Genomic DNA, 16,910 nt, shown 5'->3' on the forward strand with positions numbered 1-16,910 from the left:
TGTGAAGAAGGGAACTGTTAAGTCAGGAGAGATGCAGACATCACAAAAGCATCTACTCAATTCAAATGAGTTTAAATCTTTAGACTGAAAATGAGTTTTATCCCAGGCTCTTAATCCTCACAGGTGAGAGCACAAAACCACTGTTAGAAAAATACCAAAAATGGAGGAAATGGCAGACTCTGGAAGCAACATGCTTAGAATTATTATTTTTTTATTTTTATTTTTTGAAACCAAGTCTTTGCTCTGTCACCTAGGCTGGAGTGCAATGCTCGATCTCAGCTCACTGCAACCTCCACCTCCCAGGTTCAAGCGATTCTCCCGCCTCAGCCTCCTGAGTAGCTGGGATTACACACAAGTGCCACCAAGCCTAGCTAATTTTTTTTTTGTATTTTTAGTAGAGACGGGGTTTCACCTTGTTGACCAGGCTGGTCTCGAACTCCTGACCTCGGGTGATCTGCCTGCCTTGCCTCCCAAAGTGCTGGGATTACAGGCCTGAGCCACCAAGCCCAGTCTAGAATTAGTTCTTGAGAAATTTCTAAAACAGATTTGGGGCTTGATGATTTCTTTAGAAATGAATATGATGGGTTTATCAACCACTGTTCTGTCTGCTTGTGTTTGGGGGTATTTTTCATGGGAAATAATGCATAGCATTTTGACTAGAACTCAGCTCGATTCCACCTAAAATATACAGGAAGTTTAATTCTGAAATTGAACAAGTAGTCATAGAGGTTCCACTGACAATTGTTTTCCATTGGAAAAGTCCTTATATATCCCACGGCCCACTTCCTTTCCCCTTCTGCTGCCCATCTAAACTCAAAAGACTTTGTAGTTAGCTCTGTTCCCATCCCACTGACTCCTCAATCCTCCCCCAAAATGGAATAAAGTTATCAATGAGAGTCAAAATGAATTTTCATAAAGAACAAATTCTATCAAAGTAATGTATTCTTTGGATAGGCTTCCTAGGATGTCAGAAGTATAATATATATTGAATGTATCTTGAATTCAGCAGTTTCTGGTAAAATTTGCTGATGGTTCCCTTTTGGGATAACATGGTAAAGTATAGCATGGATAACAGCAGTGTTTAGATGAATCTACACAGAACTTGAGATACTGAGTCAGCCTAAAAGTCTCTATAATACTCTTGGCTTATATTTGACTCCATGCTTTTTATTATACTTAACAAAACCCACAAAGTTCATTTAAATATGCAAACGGAAAGCCAATTCTACAGATGACAGAATAGCGGAAACTACAACTATTCTTAAAACTCTTACATTCTTTGACAAATGTTATTAATAGTGTTATTAATAACATGCATCTATCACTTTATAATCACATAGTTCTTTCATAAGACAAACTTCTAAGATGGGGATATACAAACAGGATACATTCTAACAATACCAAATTCAAACACATACAATTTAACAGATATACATTAGATTTTTAAAAATGCATTTGGAAAGGGTAGAATGGAAAAGATCTAACCATTAGCGTGTATGGGAAAAGGTCTAGTGGTTTTACTTAAATAGGCTTATGATACTTGGTCTGGCAACTGGGTAATGGAACGCCTAAAAAAGTAACATTAAGACCATATAAATAGATGTGCAATGTCTAAATTAGCAATTGTGTGACCTTAGGCAAATCACGAATGATAACCACTCTGCTTCTCATTTATAAAATGGAGATAACTACCCTACAAGATATTTTTATAAAAGAACTCTGTAAACATAAGGGAAAATACAAATATTAATAACAAGTTTTAATAAAAGAGATCTATTATCTGATCATGCGTGGATTATTATATTCAAGTGTGAGCTTCATATTTTAAGAAAGGCAACGTCAAGTCAAAATATGTGTAAAGAGAATTAAACTGAGAGAGAACTCAAAATCATATTAAGTGTGGAATGGTTCAAAGAAGTGAGGATGTTTGATCTACATCCAGAAGTTAACAGACAAGTGGTCTTCATGTGTTTAACAAAATGCACCTAAGAAGTACAATTGGTAAAAGATTTTGGCTTAACCAAGATAAAAAATTTCTAACAATTTTGCCCTAAAGAATTCCCTACCTAGCAAAGTACGAAGCTCCTACAACACCTCAGGAGTACACACGAAGCATTCTGAAAAAGTAGGTATTAGAGAGACTTTCTGGACTGTGTGTATGTGTTTCACGGAAGATTTACCAATATTTATATATAGATTTATGGGTATCAAAAATGAGGACTCGCCTGGTAAGAAAAATGTGTTAGTTTTTTTAAAAGGTGTGTGTTAGGGCTGGGCGTGGTGGCTCACGCCTGTAATCCCAGCACTTTGGGAGGCCGAGGCGGGAGGATCACGAGGTCAGGGGTTCGAGACCAGCCTGGCCAACATAGAGAAACCCCGTCTCTGCTAAAAAATACAAAAAATTAGCCAGGCATGGTGGTGGGCGCCTGTAATTCCAGCTAGTCAAGAGGCTGAGGCAGGAGAATTGCTTGAACCTGGGAGGCAGATGTTGCGGTGAGCCGAGATCGTGCCATTGCACTCCAACCCAGGTGACAGTGCGAGACTCCGTCTCAAAAAAATATACAAAAGGGGTGTGTGTGTGTGTGTATGTGTGTACAGGGGGTGTTGGAAAAATAAGGAAAAGCCAAGAGCTGAGGTTTCCCAAGTTCAGAGGAAAAAAAAAAAGAAAGAAGAAAAATTAATCACATAGTCAGTGGGTGATGTATAGGGGGGAAAATCTTAACAATGAACACCACAATGCCAGAAGAGAACCAAAAAATGAATTATAACTCATATGCAAATGAATCTGACTAAATGCTTCCAAAAGTCCAGATTAACACAAAACACATCCATGCTTTGCAGGCCTCCAGAATTGACACCACTCTCAACCATCAATTTTCCTTCCACAAACATTTATTGCATGTCTACTCTGTACCATTTTCTCTGGAGCTTGATGCTATGACATTCTCTAACAGCCTCCTAAAAACCATGCTGTTCTGCTTTTTATTTTTATTTTTATTTTTTTAAGGCTAGTCAAGTGAAGTTCTGCTTATTTCTTAGCGGATCACTCAGGACTGGCCATTCCAAATGAAGTCAGTAATAGCTTTTGATTGTTTAGTAGCAATAAAATATTTTTATTGGGGCAGAAGTCTCTCTTCAGGTTTACATTCAGATGAAAGTATTGTGCTTCCTATACAGCAAATCCCTTTATGGTTATATATCTATTGAAATTCCTAAGATTGCTGATGTTCATAATTTTCCAAATTAAAAGACTTCCAAATTACCTAAAAGTTATTTAAAACATCAAACCCAGTTCTTTACTGCATTTGATTACACAGCACACTTTATTTCAATAGTGAAGATCAGTCAGTCTTATCTTTTTCTAAAAGATGGCTCCTATCAGCATCGAATTGTCTTAAGCATTTAAATCAACATAACAAAAATCCCAACTAAGAATAAAATTCCCACTTTTCTGAAACATCATTTTAATTGACAGATTCTTCATAATCTGGTTATGAGCTTCATTTTTAGAAAGTATTTTTTAGGCATTAAAAGAGTATTTACTTTCATTTCAGAAGAAAAATTATTTCAGAAAATGATATAACTTCAGTATTTTATAAAACTAAATGAAATGGAGATGGATATAGTCATGGTGATAAACGTTTCCAATACAACAGACCAAGCATACATCTTTAAGAGTTCTTTCTCATTAAGAGACATTTATTAAGGTTTTCAGATTGCTTTTAAAATAAATGTGTTTTTTAAAATAAGCATTTATACCCTGAAACTCAACGATTTTAGCTATGTAAAATGTGTGATTAAAAAATAAGGCTGGGGAAACTTAAACACACATTACTAAGTGGAAGAAGACAATCTGAAAAAGCTACATTAGTTTTAAAACTAATCTGTACTTTCTAAAAACGACCCTGAAACTCCTCTGTGTTCCACCTATTCACCACCCAGATCAGCAATTGCCTTCATCCACTGTAACATATGTTCCACCCTGGTTGGGGGTGCTGATAATGAAGAACACTGTGCATGTGATGGGGCAGGGAATATAATGAGAAGTCTTTGTACCTTCCACTCAATTTTGCTGTGAACCTAAAATAGCTCTAAAAATTAAAGTCTATGTTTTAAAAAGACTATTTTGCTTTTTATTCCTCCTTACAGTATATTCACATACTAGGGGAAATACAAACTTTTTTTGTTTTCAATTTGCAAATGGTGTCTCAATCTAAAAAGAATTAAGTCTTAATAGGAACACATCTTTTCCAGACCTATACATATGATACTCCTGTGGAAGACAGAGTTTCAAAAGACCCTGAATTCAAAAATGTATATGCTCATGACATTACTAGGGGGCCGTAGTTTAAAAATCATTTAAAATATATAATTATTTAAGTGTTCATCCTTAGCAATAATTTATAGTTGAATTAGGGACAGATTGCCAGAGACAATCTTGACAGAACCAATTCTCAGTCAATATTGAATCTTATTTCAAAAGAAGGAAGGCAAAAAAGAAGACTAGATGAAAATATTTTCAAATACAAATCAGAAACGGCAATATTCTTACTTCAGATATGCTAGTGCTGTATACTGAACTACAACTGTTTTACTGAAAAAAATTTATTTAAAAACACATTTGTAAAACTCTGAATTTTAGTCATATTGTTGAGAAGTGTTAAGTGACTTTTTATAGGAGCTAGAATTGCCTTAGAAGTTGGGGGAACTGAGTAATGCCCAAGTTTTACAATGTCAAAAATCTTTATTGATTCAAAATTTTACAGTGCATTAGTCGTTCCCCAATCTGCTCCAAAATCCAGACAATGATTTCTGTTTAAATGTGTTGTTTTGATTTAAAAGAGAGAGAAGGCTGGGCGCAGTGGGTCACGCCTGTAATCCCAGCACTTTGGGAGGCCAAGGCAGGTGGATCATCTGAGGTCAGGAGCTCGAGACCAGCCTGGCCAACAATGTGAAACCCTGTCTGTACTAAAAATACAAAAATTAGCCAGGCATGGTGGCATGTGCCTGTAATCCCAGCTATTTGGGAGGCTGAGGCAGGAGACTCACTTGAACCTGGGAGGCGGAGGTTGCAGTGAGCCGACATCGCACCACTGCCCTCCAGCCTGGGCGAGAGTGTCTCAAACAAAATAAAAATAGAGAGAAGGAAAAAAAAACAAGAATATACTCATTTAGGATCAAAGGCAGTTTGGAATAAGCTGACAGGTGAGTAAGAGTAGTTATTGGGCAGATAGAGGGTCTGCTGTCTCTAGTAATTGAGTAAAAAGACTGAGAAAACACTCAGTAGACTGATGGAGAAAGACTTCTCTCCTTCGAAGAGGGAAAATTAGCCGGGCACGGTGGCTCACGCCTGTAATCCCAGCACTTTTGGTGGCCAAGGCACATGGATCACTTGAGATCAGGAGTTTCAGACCAGCCTGGGCAACAAAGCAAAACCCTGTCTCTAAAAGAATACAAAAATTAGCCACGCATGGTGGTGTGTGCATGTAGCCCCAGCTACTTGGAGGGTTGAGGTGGGAGGATCACTTGAGCCAGGGAGATCGAGGTTGCAGTAAGCCGTGTTTGCGCCACTGCACTCCAATCTGGGCAACACAGTGAAACCCTGTCTCAAAAAAAAAAAAAAAAAAAAAGGAAGAAGAAGAAAAGGGAAAATTCAGGCCTGTCAGGAATCCAGTAGGAAAATCATACAGGTAGTGTACATTAAGATTTAGTCATGAACTCCCTGTTAATTGTGGTAAATTACATGGAGAAAGAAACTTCTCCTTTGTCCAAAGAAAAAGAAACTGGTTAGAGGGGTGAACACAAGCTACCAGAAAGAGACTTATAATAGTCAATAGTTAAAACCTGAAAGCGTGTTATAAAACAAAGGTTGCAGGGCTTGTGTATTTGGAGATTATATAAAATCCTTATTTTAATAATATGCTTCATTTCAATTAAATAGCCATCTACCATTTAAAATGCAGGTGAGGTCTTAGGAGTTTACATCTATCAACATTGGGCAGACTAGAAATCAAGATATGTTACACTTGTCTGGAACCAGGGGAAGACTATGGGTAGATTAATTAGTAAATGTTAACAGTTTAGAAGGAAAAAATTAGTAAATGTTTAACAGTTTAGAAGGAAAAGGAAACATATCTGGTAGCAAATCTTACTCTAAATGGGGATTGGGGGGAGTAGGGTATGTGTGTGCATATATGTGTATATATATATATGTGTGTGTGTATATATATATCAGCCATCCATAATCATGAATTTTAATAGAAACTAACATTTTTAACAGAGAAAACCTAAGTGGAACTATGGCTGTAACCAAACATTCAGTTTAAGGCCAATGAAAAAACTTCCTACTTGGCTGATGAAGTCATAACCCAGGCAATCTTTTACCTTTAGCTGGATACTAAACATAGAGATGTAATAAAGGAAAAAAATAAAAATATACAGTTATCAGACTTCTTGCAAATGCCAACATATAACACGACAATGTTTTAGAACACCCCACTAAAGTTCTAGATCACTACTTTCTGTTCCATCAATACATTATTTCAGTATGCAAGTCTGATAACAGAGTGTAAATGCTAGTGCCGTCCTTGGGCCAAGATCTCACTATATTAAGAAACAGTGCTAGGCTACAAAAGTTGATTGCAGATTTCTTGCATTTCTTCTTGGAGATAGTGATAGCATTATCATCTTTAAATCCTTGTGGAGCTCTCCCTGTTTCCTTATGCTGAAAACAACAACTTCCTTGATTGGGGGGAAAACAAAAAAACAAAAAAACCCAGCAGATATGCTATCATTCTATATGGGTAACACAGGGTAGCTCTTCTTCAAAGATGAATGGGAGATCACATCTTTAGTGTGTATGTAATACATCTTGGTGCCATTACTACAAGTTTTTTTCCATTTTGTAATATTAGAGATGTCACCAGTCTAGTGGTTATGTGTGTTGTCCCCTAAATTCTCTTCGGTACTGCAGAAAAATCCTGGGTAAATTAAACTCCACCTCTGTTTTACTCTTTTAGTTCTGACACTGGTAATTTTGTAGTTAGCGTAAGTTTATTTTAAGAGTACCTGCAAGGTTACAATTTTTTCCCCTGCTAAAGTTACTCCAAGATCACTGGGCCACATTTAACACAGGGCAGCTTTGAAAACCTACAGGATCTGTGACAACAGCTGCCAGCTGGTGGTCATTTTGAAAGCCTTCAAATTCATTGTTTGCAATGAATTCACAGTTGTAAGCCCTTGACTTGAGAGACCTACTGTAATTAAACTGTAAGACACAATAATGTTTAGAGGAGACAGATTCTGAATCTTAAAAGTTTTTTCCTCCACTGAGTTACAAGCATGAAAGCACATTTACATGGTGAGGGCTAAAGAAACTTCAAATTGTTGTTAGAATGTGACTATAGACAAATCACAATCCTTCGGAGCCTTGTTTATTATCATCATTGTTATTATTTGGTCTTTAAAAGGATTGTTAAAGACTATATTATATTTATTTATTCATAGCTCTGAAGTGTCATGACTCCAATACAAATCATTTTTAAATTATCCTTTCCTTGGGTTTTCCCAAAGACTGTGTCATAGATGGGTATCTTAGCAGTGGGACTGGAATTTGATGAGGAAAAGCTATGAAATATTTGTTCAGAAAAAACATGACCGGGGTGAAGTGGGCACCAGTATTACAACCTTATTGCATTTAAATAGGGTCTTTGGTTCCTTCAAAAAAAAAATTGGAGAAAGACAATAAAAATACAGCATTTATCCTGAAGATATGAATTGGAACACAGCAGGAATAAATACATGAATAGACATAGGTCAAGGTCACCAAAATGACATGAGACATCTTCCTCTACTACATTCATTAAGTGGAAGATTTAACTGAAAATTGCTTTATATAAAAACACACACACATTCAACCACACATGCATATAGAGGGCTAGGCTTATGGTTTACCTTTGCTAAACAAACTCTTACAGAAGGCTAATTAAATGTCATGAAGACAGTAAGACTATTACTAACATTTCAAAGCTATTTAGAGTTGCTTCAAACATTTTTACCACTCAGAAAAGCAAATCTCCTAAGTGTCTCTTGCCTAGAGCTCCTTGCACTGCCCCCCACTGCCTTTTTAAAAGGGTGTATACAAGTTGCTTGATTCACAAGCTTAAGTTGCAGTAGTACTGCTATGCAGAAATACGGAATATTTTAAGGTTTAACATTTGCCTTTCAGCCTACTGGGTAAAACACAGAGTCTAGAAGCAGCTATTACCACACAGCCCCAACAAGAAACAGACTAAAATTCTTACAGCAGAGTAGGTTACTTATTCTGCTATTTTACCATTGAGATAATTAAAGAATGGTACTGGGTCACTGCATTATACACTTTAAAATAATTAATTGAATGTTATGTGAATTTCACCCGCTATAAAAAAGAAAGAAAGGTAATGGATGCATTAAAGGCTTTACAAATTATATGAGGGGGAAAAAGCATTTTGGGATGTTGCTTTGCAACAGCACAATAGTGGGTCTGAGCACCCAACAGGAGCTGGAATAACAAAATTGTTATAAGCACAGTATGTTCCAGGGTCAGCTTGGAGCTTCCAGGAACTCAGAATAAAGGTAAAGTGGGCTAAGACAGTGAAGTCAATAGTTGCCTTAGGAAGTGTGGTCAAGAGGAACTTGGAGAAAAGGAAATGGTTCTCAAGGTCAACAACTTCAAGCTGTTTTATGGAACATCTGGGTACTTCAGTCCATTTCTCAAGTAGCTTAGATTACTTAGGCTTGCTCTCAGTTCTAGGTACCTAAACTTGATTTCTCTATAACTCAAACCCAGAGAAGACTCTCTAAAAGACCAAAAAACAGAGTAGAATCTTCTTAATGCATCTCGAATTATCAAGAGTGATTCTTTGGAAATAGCCCCTGACTAAGAAGTGGAAGGCTAGTATGACCAGCAATGTTAGGTGGCTCGATTACAACTCATAGAAGCAAATCACAGGGTGATAAGGAGGTCCAAGGAGCAGTGGCTTCTCAATCCATCAACAAGGTTTCACAAACATAGTATTCTTGAGCAATGATTTGTACTTTGAAGCATTATCCTTTTTAAATGTCACAGTTGATATTTCAGCTGACATATATGGAGTGAGTTTAAAAATACTTTATTAGAAAACTAAGGTTGCTTCCAAACTAGGAATATTTATTATTAACTGACTAGGAGAAAAAAAAAAAACCACACAGTTGACTCCAGGTATCTGGGGTTTTCACATTTGTGGATTCAACCAACATCGAGTAGAAAATTTTTTTTAAAAATTGTGTAATTTATTAAGCATGCACTTTTTGTCAGTCTCTAAACAATGTAACAACTATTTACATAGCATTTACATTGTAATAGGTATTAGAAGTAATCTAGAGATTATTTAAAATATACGGCCTCCCATATATGTGCAGGTCATATGCAAATACTACACTGTCTTATATCGAGGACTTGAGAATCCAAGAATTTTGCAATCTGTGGAACCAATCCCCTACAGATACATAGGGATAACAGTATACGGTATCTTCACCCTGCTCTACTACCTCTTCAGCAATTTTTTCCTAGAGGTCACCTCCTAAGTATACAAAATATAAGAAACAAGGGTAAATTAGCCCAAAAATGTATAGATTTTATTTATTCATAGTACATTCTCATTGGGGGAAATTAACAAAATATTTTTATAACCTGTTACAATAAAATTCTTACTTTATCTCTACTGTTCACCAGTACCTTAATTCTTATTTGATATATAAATAAAGCAGAATGACCTAATCCAACTATGTAAGAGCAGATACTGTCCCTTCATAGGTGGAAGCCCATTTTTAAAAAAGCCTTTCAGTTTGCAAGTGAGCTTGGGAGAAGCTATATTACCTGTAATAAGGGCTCCTCAACTACCAAACTCATCATACACCATACCTAATCCCTCTGTCTAAATCTTTCACATCATCAGTAACATTTCTACCAATCCTTCACACTCACTGGGGCTTGCTTACTTATAGCTGTCTCATCTCATCCCTGGCTTTTCCTGGTCCTCCCCAGCACTCTGCTTCCATGTCCTCCTACCATGCATTGAGGAAGGAAGTTTTCCTTTGATCATTTTCAACTCACCGGAAACCTGACCCAGGATTCCCCAGGTGCCCATCTGCGGATGCATGGAATTGCTTCCATGCTTTCTACAATTCTCTCTCACATAGTTTGACTTCCTACACTCATGAAAAGACTGGAGGAGAGAGTATAGACGGTTACAAAAGCCAAGCTTCTTTCCAAACTCCAACCCTCTCCTTTCTCTGGTTCTCAATCATCATTTAGCATTGAGTGGTTATCACAGTGACCACAGTCTCCTAGTTATCATTCCCTTAGCAACACTAACATGTTCTTTGTCATTGTCAAAATTTAAAATCATTCAACTCCCCTCCACATCACTCACACCATTTCTTCACAGGAAACTGCCTTAATAGACTCTTCTTGGCACAAGATGATACATTTCAATGTGGTCTTTTTGAATGTCTCTATGTCTTTGTCTTTTTCCCCTTTTAACCAAACACTCAGTATTTGCTTTTTCCACTCCTGATGCTTTGTGCTAAACCAGAGGAACATACAAAACCACATATATTTCAACTTTAGAGATCTTTAAGCTGACTCTTATCTTTACACAGCAACTAAGCAACTATTTACAATGCATTTCTGGGCTTATTCTCACAAAAGACTTTTTTTTTTTAATCTCCTTTAAAAGGCTCCCAATTCCACTCTTTCACCCCCATTTTCAAACAATACTGCATTTTAATAATTACTGATATGAGCCATTTCATCAATTCTCATCTTTCTCTTTCCCCAGGTTCTTCTTGCTCTTACAAATCACAGAGGAAGATACAGCCCACCTCTCTCTCTCTCTTTTTTTTTTTTAGACGGAGTCTCACTCTGTTGCCCAGGCTGGAGTGCAGTGGCACCATCTCGGCTCACTGCAAGCTCCACCTCCTGGGTTCACGCCATTCTCCTGCCTCAGCCTCCCGAGTAGCTGGGGCTACAGGTGCCCGCCACCACACCCAGCTAATTTTTTTGTATTTTTAGTAGAGACGGGGTTTCACCGTGTTAGCCAGGATGGTCTTGATCTCCTGACCTCGTGATCTGCCTGCCTTGGCCTCCCAAAGTGTTGGGATTACAGGCGTGAGCCACCGCGCCTGGCCACCCACCTCTCTTAAGCTAACCCACATGCTCGTCTCAGGAGCTTATCTCTTCCCACCACCCAATGACATCTATTATCCTACTGAATGAGCCTATCTTCTCTTCAGCACTGCCAGTCTCTTCCTCTCAATTGGCTCTGTAAGGTCTGCCTTTAAATATTTAGGTTCTTCTTCTCCCTTATATTAAAACAATGCCTTCTAAGATCTACCACCCATCTAGTTAGCATCTTGTTTGTCTCTTCAACTTTGTTGTCAAATGTCTTAACACTAAGTAGTCAATGATTGCTGCATACATATTCTTGACATTTCCTCATTAATCCTAAAAAGATGGGCTTCCATTCTGTACCTTCCTATGAAAGTTACATTTTTAAAGATCACCACAGATCTAACCAAATCTGAAGGTCTTTTCTCAGCTTTTACGCTTTCCAATTTCTAATTCATAGTTCTTCTCCATTCCAACCACTACTGTGCTAGTCTAGGCCAACCTATTTGCACTGGCCAGCCATGGCATACTACTGGAATTACTTTCTAAACGGTCCTAATTGCAATCAAATCTATTACCCCATTACTGTTCTTAAAATGCTATCTATGCTCAAACTACATTTTTGCCAAGAACCTATAGTTCTCTACCACTGACCACATTCACATCAAGACTAAACTCTTCTGGTTTTCAAGGCTTTAAACACACTTATCCAAGCTTACCAGTCCCTGAATACCTCAGCTGGATCTCCTTACTGCCCTATCCCAACCCCTACAGGCCACTGTAAGATTTCAAAGCAACTGCAACTTGTTCCTTTCTCTTGTCTTTCTGAGGCAATGCCTCCGTGGGAGTACCTATGGACCTGTGCCAGAGCTCTGGCAGTCTTGACAGTGCTCGGAACACTGTACAAATAGGAGTCATGTCAGTGGAAATGTGCAGAGGTAAAATGCATTAAAGTTGTTTTCTTTGAAGGAACACCTACGCAGAAGGCTGTACTTAATTCCCAGGATGCTAAGAGTAAGAGACATGAGCTCACACACACGTAGAATAATGAATGTTTGTCTTTCCTAGTAAGGTTTTTTCACCTCCCTCCAAATTATCATAAATTTTAAAATTTGAAATATAAGTATTCAATACCCTTTGTTGCCACTGTCGGAGCAGTTACTGAGAGATGATAAATAATAAAATGAGTCTGGACTGCTATGGTGGTTCCTGTGATTAAAATATTATCAAGACCTGACAGAAATAATGTGAAATATAATTGTCACTAGAATTATCCTTGATGATAGGGTCTGTATTTTATTCAACCTTATATCTCTAAAGATCTAGTTCAAGTCACTATACAGAATAGGTACTCAAATATTTAATTAATGCTTTGTTGAAATAAGGGGAGAGTACACAAAAGTAACATGTGGAAAACCAAAACTCAATAATAGAATGAAAAGGAAAGCATTATTAGTCAGAAAAAAATATTTTCTAATGCAATCTTAGAGAAAATAAAGAGGCACTTATAATTCATCATACAACTAAAATCATTCAGTACAGGACTCTATTCCCTAAAGTGGCACTAAAAACATTTCAAGGCAGCTGTTCTTTTTTTTTTTTTTTGATGGGAGAAGGGGATCACCAAATCCTTCACAAATCTAATAACTATGGATCTTCTCCCTAGAAAAAAATGGATATATGTACATGCACACAAACCCACAATTTTGTGTGTACTCTCAAAAATCTGGGCTCCAGGTTAAAAATTCCTATGTTAAGGGAAAAGCTAGTCACTTTATAAAGGTTAAGGGTGTAAAAGTATATTAAGTTTCCCTTGCACATGATGCATCATGCAGGAATTTAACAACAACAAAAAAAACCTGAAGCTTTTAAAGAATTTCTCATTCTTCTGTCATTTTGGTTTCAATTTGCTTGCTATGTGAAGTAGTGGCTTCTTTTATGTGTTGTATAATTTCTTCTGTCCTTTAGTGTAAAATTAATTATGACTATGATTTTTAAACTTCAGGTTTTTTAAAAAACCATGTTTACATAAAATATTAGGTAAGCAAAAAGGTGAAGCTTACAAGGAAGGTGTAGGAATTACAAAGTGAGTCAAAAGATCATGTTTAGCCATTCTATGCAAAAATTTAGAAGATAAAGTCTAATTGCCCAAAACGCATTTCTTGATTTATGGTGTGCATGTAAGTGGGGGTGGGGAGGAGAAGCAGGCAGGGAGATCGTTTTGCCATTTTATTTAGGGATCTGGCAAATCTGGGCAAACTACCTGATGATTTTTCCACACTGGCTATGAATGAGAAAGGAAAGAAGCCTCATTTAACAGGTATATCTCTCAACACCAAGGAGCAAATGGAACTAACCACTTGCTATGGCTTTGTAAGAAGATCCAGGCAATGAAAGGCTAACACTGAATGCTGGAGAAAGCTTTGAGCTAGTAAGCATCATTACAAGGAGCCAGAGTTTGTTATAATAACAAGACCCAGGAGCCTCAGCTCCACAGGAGACATAAGTGAAGTCTTGGCCTCTTACAGTAAAAATGAAAACCATAATTAAATTAAGCTATAGTAAAAGGCTGATAATAAGTCTACAATATTAATAAGTCTACAATATTTTATTGGCATTTTCCAAATTGGCAATGTTCTTGTAATGTCTTAAAATCACTTCTAGATAGAAATTAGAGATTGATGTTTATGCTGAATTTTACAAAAATAACTTAAATGGCTAGACAATTCGCTGCTTCTACAGCCTCAGTTAACCAAATCTAAGGATATCTAAGAATAGATTTTTGTTTACCTCACTGTACCTTGGGATAAAATCATTTAATTTGTCACATTATATCTAACAGAAAATAATCCAATTTTATATAGAGGTAACCTTGAAAACTCCAACTCCAACATGACATTAAGTACCATCTCCTAATAACATCTTCTATTATTATTATTTTCAATCTCTAGGCTTCTTTTTTGTATTCACATTATCCCCTTTCATACTTTTTTTAACAAATTAAAGCATACCTTTTACCATAATGGTTAAAATCTCAAGAGGAGGTGTGACTTTCCCTTTCTTCCCAGATGCTTCATTTAGGCAGAATATGGTTATGTTTTCTGAATCAGCTTTTGTCCACTGCTCCGAACTAAGTACAGTTTCTTTTCCTTTATTATCAGTTTTAAAACTATTTCAAGAAATGTGTTTTCAGAAATATCACTTCACATTATGTCCTAATAAAGTACTCCACTATTCTCTTGATTAAAATTATATGTTACAATTTAGGTGGCCTAATTTTAGAGGACATCCAATCTCTTCTCTTCTGCCTTAGTCTCATTCCGGTCAGGTACTTATAATATTATGTTATTATCACATTTTAATTATTAAACAATGAAATTTCCAAAACAATATCCCACAGAATTACTGTTTGTTCAGTAACAATGTTACACTACTATGGTTGCTTTTCACATACAATGTTTACTCCGTATTCAAGTTTCAGATAAGTCAACTATAAACTGAAGTTCTGTTTTTGAGGCATTTCCTGGTATACTAGGCAGTGCATTAGAAAAGAGATTATATTGCATTTAGGCTACAATAATTATCTTTTAACCATCTATGCATAATTAACAACCATTCAAAAAGAAAGTGCAAAAGTGCAAAAGAGAGAGAACAAAACAGTTTCTACACATGTAATGCATATTATAGGATATAAATCTAGACAACTAAAAACAATCGCCAACAATATCCTTCTGAGCATTAAATGACACCAGCAATTTTGTTTTATATGTATTCTTTCTTCTCAAGTATTCAAAGAATGCAATAGACATTATCTTGTTAATTTGCAAATTTTTCAGGAGATTAGGATATTATTTTTTCACAAACCAGAAAACAAGATACTACCATTACCTTTGTATAATTTTTCAATAATAGAGCCAAAATAACAACAATTCTAGCTAATCTCACCTGGGATCTTAGTACTACAAGTTTATTTTTATGAGTTAGAAATAGTATCACTCATGAGAAACAATGCCAAAATTATTACACTAATAAATTATGTTAAAGGCCTAATGAAGAAATACTTCAACAACTATGAGGTAACACGCTAGCTGTAGGCATGAGGAACGTTTATATTGGCTCTTCTGGGTGTATACATTAAAAGCAAAATCATAAAGGAATCATGCAAAAATCCAGTTGCCCATGCAAGCACCCCAGAGTCTAATCCTCTCCTCTCAGTTCTGTTGTCAGGCCACAGTAGTGTGGAGACTTGTAGGCTGCTGTCCTTGTTGTAATGAATGGGAAGAGGTTGACAGTGGCATGGTCGAAACCTTCACCTCTTCTTCCCCTGTGGAAAAGTCAGTCATGGTCTAGTTATGGGTGACTAGATTTGTTAACAGTCCCTTTAAAAATGATTTCAATATTTGGAATACTGATACATATATAAAATACATGCTCAATGTTTGGAATCCAGGTGTGAAACAAGACATGAATTTTAAAATATAAACTTATCAAGTACTTGGAAAGTAGTTATATTCTAAATATATCCTGAGTAATATTGTTTCAGAGATAAGAACAAATACAATAGATTTAGATTATAAACATATTACCAAAAAAAAAAAAAAAAGACCAGGAAAGCCATTCTTTTCCAAGCCAATTGGACCTCTTATAGATACTCCTAGTAAATGGTAAATATTAATAGTATTTTGTGAAAAAATTAAACCTTGATTTACAGAAGTGAAAACTGATTTTTAAAAGAGAAAAATTACAAATCCATGTTTTGAAAGCATAAATTATGTACTAGAAAAAAATGAAATAAAAGCTATAAAATTAACTTAGTAAATTAACATACAGCATCTGAAAATTCAAGTTTACCTTTGAAGTAATTGAAAAATAGTAAAATGTTAACAGTACAATGATCCAATTGACTGAAAATGAGATGACTACTTCTAGGTCAGAGAATTATAGATGAATGAGATCAGTTCTCCTGATTATAACTGAAGATTATTTGACTACAAGTGACTTGTTTCACACATGACTCAAAATTCAATCAAGTCACTGTTAAAACAGTTCATACAGAAACAAAGAACATTTAAAGAAAAATGCCCTCTCAAAAGTAAAGTTTAAATTAATAAAAACATGAAAAAAAATCCAATCCTAAACAGTTTCAAATATTTTTTGAGGTATATCTTGAAACAACAATGCTTACTGACTTATGTTTTCCAAATAATTTTTAACATCATGGAATAAAAACAACTTGGCAGAATTTTTTTTTAAAACAAATCTGCAAAATTACATGTGGAAGGATAACTGACAAAGCAGAAAAAGAGTCTGTCAATCCATATAACAGGTGATTTTGTAGTTTTTCAGTAAATTGGCAAAGATTCTTATAAACCCCAAGAACATAGCAATGAGGCTCTGTAAAGCAAATTTTAGACTAGAGTTCTTAGCAAGAAAATGATATTAATAAGGACTAAGAAACAGACTGATTTCTATCAAGTCGATAAACTTTATTCTATTTTGTAACAATAGGCCATATACCCCTGAGCTGGGCCAATTTGTCTCATGAGTTGATACTGTTGATAAAAAGGGACTTGCAAGTGTGTGAGAGCAAAAACCAATTGCCACGGGAAGAAAGCCAAGTTAAAGCACATGCCAGTGATCTTCATTTATGAAGGAGGGCATCGTTGTAGTGCAAAAACATTTCCATTGTTGAATTTGAGATCTAAGTTCTTACCCTAAT

General features: G+C 36.0%; 1 protein-coding gene across 12 annotated transcripts in view; it reads right to left on the bottom strand.

Moving 5' to 3' along the window:
* Positions 1-16,910, bottom strand: part of CNOT4 (CCR4-NOT transcription complex subunit 4) — a 149,637-nt gene that overhangs the window by 11,570 nt on the left and 121,157 nt on the right. For 4 of the 12 annotated variants that reach the window (XM_008965999.5, XM_008965998.5, XM_055115409.2 and 1 more), the window contains one exon: positions 9,636-15,515. The exons of the other annotated variants lie outside the window; for them this stretch is intronic. In XM_008965999.5, coding sequence (XP_008964247.1) covers positions 15,415-15,515 — 101 coding nt within the window. In that variant the 3' untranslated portion in view covers positions 9,636-15,414. Of the gene's footprint in view, positions 1-9,635; positions 15,516-16,910 lie in introns of those variants that run through there. 12 annotated transcript variants of the gene reach the window in all.

The sequence above is a fragment of the Pan paniscus genome, chromosome 6 (assembly GCF_029289425.2).
Source record: "Pan paniscus chromosome 6, NHGRI_mPanPan1-v2.0_pri, whole genome shotgun sequence".
NCBI lineage: Eukaryota > Metazoa > Chordata > Mammalia > Primates > Hominidae > Pan > Pan paniscus.